The sequence below is a fragment of the Cryptomeria japonica genome, chromosome 9 (assembly GCF_030272615.1).
Source record: "Cryptomeria japonica chromosome 9, Sugi_1.0, whole genome shotgun sequence".
Classification (NCBI taxonomy): domain Eukaryota; kingdom Viridiplantae; phylum Streptophyta; class Pinopsida; order Cupressales; family Cupressaceae; genus Cryptomeria; species Cryptomeria japonica.
The window spans coordinates 723,426,208-723,434,999 of record NC_081413.1 but is presented as its reverse complement, the minus strand read 5'-3'; the positions used below and the strand labels follow the sequence as shown (position 1 = coordinate 723,434,999).

At 38.6% G+C, this 8,792-nt stretch overlaps 1 protein-coding gene across 2 annotated transcripts in view; it reads left to right on the top strand.

The window, feature by feature from the left end:
* The first annotated feature begins 455 nt into the window (after positions 1-455).
* The window catches only part of LOC131067433 (glutamate receptor 3.4), a 68,536-nt gene continuing 60,199 nt past the window's right edge, over positions 456-8,792 (top strand). The window contains exon 1 of one of the 2 annotated variants that reach the window (XM_058002439.2): positions 456-1,614. In XM_058002439.2, coding sequence (XP_057858422.1) covers positions 1,338-1,614 — 277 coding nt within the window. In that variant the 5' untranslated portion in view covers positions 456-1,337. The remainder of the gene's footprint in view (positions 1,615-8,792) is intronic. The other variant, XM_058002440.2, reaches the window with a different exon arrangement.

The window sequence follows — 8,792 nt, the reverse complement described above, 5'->3', positions numbered from 1 at the left end:
GAAGTCTTTCCAAGGCAACCTGGAAGATACAAACATTTTCTTGCGTCAAAAGAATTTTGCCCTTTGAATGTTGTTGTAGGGAAGGTTGATTTTTTTCCACATAATACTTCTTTTTTGCCCAAACAATATTTAAATAGATTGGTTTGTGATCTGATTTGAGGTCCCATAAATGTTCACCAATCACCATATCTTCGATTTTTTCACATAGGCTATGCGAACAAACAACGTAGTCAACCACACTCGACCCATTGTAAGTGTTGCAAGTGAAATTGCTGGAATTTGTCCATCTAATCAGACCATTACAAATAATTAAGTCAAACATGCCACAGAGAGTAAACAACTCTTCCCCAAATTGGTTGCAATCTTTGGTGTCTTCTGACACTCTCTCCCATTGATAATTTTCTTCTTTTAGGAGCCAAATAAGATTACAATCGTCTTTACAGCTAAAGATGCAACCCTGTTCACTTGCAGTTCTAGCATTGAAATCCCCCACAAGGAGGGCCTCACCAAGCTCAGAGAACACATCAACTGGTAGAGATGAAAGAACAAACAAAATACGGTAGATACATCATCTGCATAGAAGAAAACTAGACTCTTTTGCCTTCTTAAACCTGACACGGGACCCCACTACGCTGTCCTCGCTGAGCAGCCGGACCTACCTCCTTTGCCTTCAAAGATTCACTGCTCAAAAACGGTAATCGTTAAAGCCCCAAGGCCGCACCCGAGCTCCACAATGTGTAATCACTGTCAATTGTTTAATTGCTTTCATCATGCACGTAAACAATAATAAGCAATCTTTTCAACGCGTGGAATGGGGAAAGAGAATTGGAATGTTATCATTTCAAGCAAACTTATGCGTTTTAGATTCGCCATAACACCCAGTAAAATGGGTCCAGTATCGCTGATCTGTCTTTTCGTTTCTTCTCAAGGGAGACCTGTTAAAAAAAGTGAAAAAGCTTCGGGTTAAAGCAATAATATCATCCTCAAGCCAGCCATTTCCACTCATGATACATACTTAGAGCATTTATTGAATCTAGATGTGAGACCGATCAAGCCCAGAATATTAGAAAACCAGAGTTCCCTTCATGTATAGAATTTCATGTGGAGATTGTTGAAGTCTCATTACACAACCCAAAAAGGAAAAATTCTGTCTTTTGGGCTCGCTCGAAATTATGTGGTGCGGAGGAAACATAAACTCTAGGGAATCTTCCCAAATGATTTTCAATTGGTTTTAATTTCTGGTGTTGGTTTTTGCCTCCCCAAACGGAAGCTCTTTCACTGTCTGCTAATTATTGTGTTGGAGAAGAGGAATCGATAAAATTTAGTATTTCTTCCTAATGATAAATTGGGTGGCATTTCTGGGATTGGGTTTTGTCTTAAGTGTCTTTTTCCCTGATTGGGTATGCTTCTGCTTAGCTCAAAATGGGGATAGACCCCCGACTGTGAATGTGGGTGCTCTTGTAGCCTATAATTCCACTATTGGGAGAGTGGCCAAAAAGACCATTGAATTAGCAGTAGAAGATGTTAACAACGATGAAACTTTGCTCAATGGAACCCAACTCGTGCTCACCATGATGGACTCCAATTGCAGTGCTTTCATCGGCACTTCAGCAGGTATGTTAAGTTCTCTAGCTCGGAGTTCACTAAGAATTTTATATTTACAAGCGTGGTCTAAAGTCGTTTTCTGTTTAAAGGAATGGACTGAAGAAAATCTAAGATTTGCAAGTATTTGTAAGCTAACTGTCCAATTGCTAATAAGAAACATCGTAATTATTGGTTCAAGAAATAGCTGTACCTTTAGGCTTCTGAGCACAGAAAACTTCTGATGTTAGGAGGATATCACCAGAGTCTCATATGCTCTGTGACAGCAAAGTAAAGTAGCATCCCCAAACTGCCCTCCTACCTGTTGATGTGTTTTTTAACGCACATCAGAATAAAATACCAAAGTATCTTACCCTCTCTTGAACAAAATCTTTTGGATGCTGAAGATTTGCTTAAGGATCACCCAAAAAAGACTCCAAGGTTCTGAATGTAGGATTTCTATGTGTGGATAAGTCTAATTGATCGTTGTAATTGCTGTTTCATCAAAGGGCATTTATGGTTCAAAAAGACTCAACAATTGGTTAGCAGATGGTATGCAGTAAGGTTTTTCCCTAAAACTACTAAATGATTCTCAAAAAAAAGAAAAAAGTGAGGGTTCAGAGGGAATTCTAAGCTACTCTAGCATGAATGGATGACGAATGAATACAAATGAAGCTCAACTAGTTATAGCATCGCCATACATGAACAACTTTGCTAGAACTAATGCAATCTTCTAAGGATGTTTTAAGGTTTTCAAATCGTTATTAACCATAGATACCATCAATTGAATGCATATCAAAGGTTGAACAATAATCGAACTTAAACACTTTTAAACGCTCCAGTTGACCACGCAAGTCTCACTTACAATCAGCAAGGATGCTAGTGGTATGGATAACAAGCTTCACTATATATCAAATACCTTTAAACTTGCTATATGGGAAATTAAACCTGATTTTCTCTATTGCATGAAAAATAAAACTTGCATTCCTTTTCCAAAAACCCGACCAGCTTAAAGAAGGCGATTTTGTTGGAAATTTGAAGTATTTTTTTGTGGAGATTTTTTGGGAGATATAAAGCGTTTGGGATTCTTCCATATTCTCATGCATTTGCAAACATCTTTCATGCCATTTGGGGTTCTTGTTTGCTGATTTTCTGCTAAAACGCCTTCCACGTGATTCCTAAGACCCACGTTTTGGTGGATCTAAACTCCACAAAGCAGCAATCTCCTAAATCTTTTTGCCTTCCTTCACCTAGGCGTTGAAGTTGGAGGAAGATTTGACCATTTTTTGTGCCATTGGATTTGCATTTGGTGCCATGTTTTGCTGCCCAAGGCTTTTTTGTAAAATGTGGCAAGGGTTTAGAATACGGTTTATTCTCTATTTAAGAGTTCTTCTTCCTTCTTTCAAAGATTGATCATCTTTTGAAGAGGCATTTTCAGTTTGAAGCAAGGTATGATTTCTCTTTTTTTCATGTTTCATTTTCTTGTTTTCTTGTTTTCTTGTTTTCTTTTTTTCCTTTCTAGTTGAAAATTTGTATATATATTTATTTTGCCCCAAAAATTGGTTTTGTGAGAGAGATTTTCCCCTTTGTAAAGCAATTTATGAATTGCATTGTTCTTTCCCATTTTCCCTCTTTACTTGTATTCGGGATTTTAAATCCCGATTACAAGTTGGATGAAAATCATTGTTCTTCCCTTACGGTTAAAAAAATTTAACCATCTTTTGTTGAAATTCCAAGTTGCAAAGATGAAAAATACCCATCCTTCCAAAATCAGGTTTTTAGAACCAGATTGCATGTCTAAAGTTCTTCCCATTTTCTTGGAAGTGATATTCCCAAAATCTTCCCATTTTTATCCATCCATATCGCCTATATCTGTACTTTCCGTTCACGTCATTTCCCGCAAGTCTAATTCTCCTTTTTCACTCATTTCTCCATTTTCTGTTTTACAAGTATACTTGCATTCGGGTTTTAAAAATCCGATTGCATGTGCATTCTTCCCAACTTGTATAATTTTCCCCAAGATCCGAAATTGGTCAAAGTCAAGATTCCTAGCATTTCCCTTTTATTTCCCATCTTTCTCTCACAAAATTGTGAAGTGCAAGGGTCGGAGTTCTTCCCATTTGAAGAAGGAAAAATGTTAGTTGCAGCTGATTATGATATTGCCTTAACACTTTTAAGTCTTCATCGCAGTATACCAGGTTGTCCTTCAATGTCAGATTTACCATCCTCTCCTATTCCAAAGAAGATGAAGTATAAATATGACAAGTACCAGAATGAAGTTTCACCTTCGCAAGTTTCCTCTCCTTTGGATCGCATAAAAGATACAGAGATAGGGCATGTGGACATGTCAGAATTTGTCAAGAGAGTGGAGGATCCGTAGGATAGTAATATGCAACGGCTGTTGGATAGCCACATCCATCACACATCCTTTTTTCCAATGGCTGCCCTAGAACCTGAATTTGTTCTCGCTTGTGCCCATCGCTTTGACAAGGAGACGAGAACCATTAAAAATGATGATGGTGAAGCAATAATCTGCCTTGATGCAGATACAATTGAGAAAGTCTTCAGAATACCACCAACACTTGTTTATATGGAAATTTCAAAGGATAGTGCAGCCGAGTACTATGTCAAGAGGGAAAATGACTGCAAACGTCATATTAACAAATGGATTTATGAGCCACGAGTCGCCTTCTCAAGGTGGGCTAAGTTGTACCTCTGTGACTTTAAGTGGGAAATTGGAGACATCATAACTCTCTTCAGCAGGATGATGGGTCTTGAACTCTCCAATGTTTTTGAACCCTGGATGTATCAGTTTACCATGTTCATAAGGCAATCCCATCATATATCATGGGGAGAGATTATCAACGATGCTTTGTGCGAGCAACTTGCAGCAGTCCCTACCACCATGACTTCTATATGAATTCATACTTAGTGTATTTAGCAGCGTCACTCAGACATTTCCCTGGTCTTTCTACCAAGGGTGATTGCTCGCTTATACCTGTATGGGAATATTATGATCTGCTGCCTTTGAGACCCAGTAGATTGCATTTCAAAAGAGTTCAAGGTGCATTTTTTGGCTACTTCATGTGCCAGTTTGACAAGACTCTAAAGAACAGAAGGGTGTCAGATGAGGCATGGGAAAGAGTGAATGAGTATGGGTGTTTGTTTCTTCAATTCCTGACCTTTACCTATATGAGAGTCAGATGCTATAGTGGGCAGCCATACATACTCCCTACATACCCGACTGATAAGATCATACTTATGGAGTTGGGAAGACAAATCATGGCTGTGCATGCTCATCAGTTTGTTAGACATAAGGTCGGAATGGGGATTTCTACAACCAACCCATTGAAAATTGGCCGGTATTCTCTTGTCACATCTGTCAAAGCCAAAGCTATGGAGACTGAGATGCAAGAGATTAAACTCAAAAGGTTTAAGTCTAGGGTAGATTTTGATTACCGGGGTATGAAGGAAAAAATATGAAGAAATCCTTCATACATGTGCATCATATTGAGGATATCTGGGTAGATCTCCATACAAAAGTGGAGGTTCTCAAGATGGATTATTGCAGGCTTACTGTTGAGCAGGTTATTGATTTGAACTTGGTGGATATTCCACAAGGGATGATTGATGATGGGCATGTACTTGATCCTGAATATATTTCACGAAGGGTTGAGGAAGCTCCACTTCCTTTAATCCAATGGTTGCATAAAGAATGCACGTCCATTCTTGAAAGATTTCAGCCTATCTTGGCTAACACCAACACTTGGCTTAAAGGTAATGGTGTTAGACTCATCAAGATCAAGGTTGGGAAAGAAGATGACTGTACGGGGTCTCTTGGACGTAAGTTTGAGATTCAGATTGACAACAAGGAAGGTGCATCATCTTCTGGCACCAGGATCAAATTGCGGGTTAGTTGGGCAGTAGTGCTTCCTCTCGAAGAGGTGACAGTTCGTGGAAAGGAAAAGTCTCAGTTTCATGTTCATGTGATCAATCCTGATAATCCAGAAGAAGGACAACAATCTGATGATGCTCCCCAGTCTCTAGCTTCGGACTCACCTCATGAGATTCCTTCCTTAGTGTCCATTTAGACGCCTCTTTCTCCTCCTGACATAATAGTGGAAGAATCTCCTCAGAATGTCGTTCCTATTTCAGCATTTGAGCCGCCTCCTGATCATCAACAAGAGGGTGTGCTGGAAATTCCTGAGGATACTCCTGCATGTATCCAGTTGTCAGAGATTGATACCTCCACTTCTGACTTTGAAGAATTTATGAGGCAATCTTCATGCCCATTGGTTACTGAGCAAACCATGGTCACCATCCAAACAGATACTCCTCCCAGGGTGACCATGGTTGTTCAAACAGAAATCGCTTCTCCTTCGCTTTCAACAGCTACTCAAGGAGAACTAGTTGCTTTACCTCCATGGCTTAGTTCTTTTACCCCAAAGAGGAAGAAGCAGGAAATCTCTTCTGATGTCTTTGATTATCAACAACTCAAACAGTCTAGGCCCAAGGTTGCTAAAAAGGCCAAGACAATCTCAAGAGTGATTGTTGATAGCAATAAGATGAAAGTGGCAGAAATTGTTGAGCCCCTTGTGGATAAGCCATGTGAGGAAATGTAAGCTGCTGATTATAGGGTTACAAGGATAGAATTGGGCAAATGAACGCATGAAGTGGTCAAACACGATGCCCAACAATCTATAGCCTCACTAGTGTAGCGGTATGACGAACTTCTAGCAAAGAAAGACAAGCTAGAAGAGGAGAACCGACAACTTGTTGCTGCTGTTCATAAAATTATAAAACCTGTTGGTGAAGGGAGTTATCCTACAAGTTCTTTCGGTTCCCAAGAACCGATTCGGGGAGTTGAAAGAGCTTCTCAAAAAGTACAAGCATTGGATTCTTGGGTGGATCAACTTCATGATCTATGTGCACAAGTGCTGAAAGACATTTTCCAAATGATGTCTAAGTTGGAGGCCAATGAAGAGACATTGAATCATATCTCCGACACTTTCAAACAGAATCTGGAAAGGGTTGAAGATAGTTTGACAATCTGGCGCACCATGCCCCAACAACAGTTGAGCGTTCTTCAGGAGCATGCCATTATTTCTTCTAGGGTCATCCCTTGTTCTCAAATCCCTCATTGAGGAGATTGATGATGCAATGAGACTGCGGGGTGAAGTATTTCAAGGTATTGTTTCCCATTGTGAGAAGGCTTCTTGCAACATACTGAGTCAGAATGGAGAGCTGGTACTAGAAAAAGAAGTTCTTGCAGATCTACAGATGAGGATTCATAATGAATGGAGGAGCGAACAATTCTCAGCTGCTTCAATTCAGGCTCTGATGAAACATCAAACCTTTTTGCACGCAATCCAGTCCATCTTGGAGAAGAACAACTCCATGCTTCTTCAATGTCATGATACCATTGTGAAGACCATGGTTGTTGCCAAGAACGCCCACGAACCAAATCCCGCCGAGCTACGAATGATCATCCAGAAGTTCGAAGGATTCATGTCTTCACATATTGCAGCTTAAGTGTTTTTCAACACTTAGTTGTATTTTTCCAGATTTGTAATCTTTTAGTGGTAGTTTTTCTTTTGACAAGTTACATGTAAAAGCCTTTTGTAAATTGCAAGTACGACAACTACAAGTTGAGTTCAGTTAGGACTGTAGTTAGAATAAGTCTTAGTTAGCTATTGAATAAGTCTTGGTGGTTGAGAGAATCTCTCAAGTTAGTTAGGATTCTCCCACCTTTTCTCAAGGCTCCTCTTCTATAAAAACTTGAGGGGTCTATTGTAATCTTTATCTTTTGAAAGCAAGCAAAAACTCTGCCAAATTTGCAGCAAAGAAGTCTTTGAGCTTTTATGTGTAAATTGAAGAATTGAAAGGAATAAAAGAAAATTACTCAAGCTTTGAGTCTTTGTGCTACATTCTTGAGTTTGTGTTCCATATTACCTTTCTTGCAAGTGTTTCTTTGAGAATTTAATCGAATCTAATTTGCAGTCTTTGAGCTGCAAGTATTGGAGATTAATTTAGTTAAAGTAGAAGTTCTATTGGGAAAAAGCTGTAAGACTTTGTGCTTACACTTGTTCTTATCAGAGTTTAGAAGTAGTAGATTTTATGAGAAATAGCAGTGAGTCTTTGAGCTCACACTTGTTCTTGTTGTCTTGCGTAGAAAGAATAAGATATTTCAGTCTTTGTGCTGTTATAATTTGTTCTTAATAAAATTAGTATAGAAAAGGGTAGATAGGACTTCACATAATCAAGACTTTGAGCTTGATATCGCTGTCCCGTCTTGAAGGAAGTGACCGAAGTCTTTGAATTTTCAGGAAACTTCATTTCCTTTCTCTCATTTCATTTTGAAAGTTGTTACTGCTGTTTTATATCAAATCGCTATCACTTTTCTGTGAAGAGAAAAGGATATTGCCTTTCTTGAAAGAAGAGGAAAGACTGCTGTCCCATCTTATTTTATTTTTAAAGTTGTAGTTAGATAGGGGGAGCCTTCCCTTAATTAGGAGAGTTTTGCTCACACATTGTGGTTGAAACCACAATTTTGTATATTTCCCTCAGTGTACAAAATTTTCAACCAACACAATTGAAATAAAACAACTATTTTATGGCGATGTGTTGGAATGCTACAATAATTTCTCCATCATAGTGCATGATATAGCTTCAGCTTCATAAATATCTTTAGAAATTTCGAAGAGTATTGACATGATTCAAAAACTTGTATATAAAGGATATAACTGAAACTATAAAATCTAATTAACAATAGCCAAAGATAGTAATCTCTCAATGGAACACACAGAGCATCAATTTAATTCACGAACAAGAGATAAATACATCACAAAGGCCAATTTGTGCACAAAATCATGTATTTGATCTTCTTCTTTTAAATGAAATGCCAAGTTTTGATACTTACAACGAAAAATGACTACTTCCAAAATTTTCTTTGAGTTACAAAAGTGATGAACCCCTTAAAACAAAGCACTTCCTAGATTAAATAGAAAATCCTCCCTTCACTGGAAAAATGGCAGTAACAGAAAAGATCTCTCCATTTCTTCTATGGGCATTGCCATCATGGCAATGATTGAAACGACCTGATCAAACAATCATATTGTTTCCCTATTGCAAGGTGGTGATGCCATCTGCCCTTCCCACTAATTCTGTTGAAACCGTTGGCCAAGTTGGTTATTAAAAATACCAATAGCAGG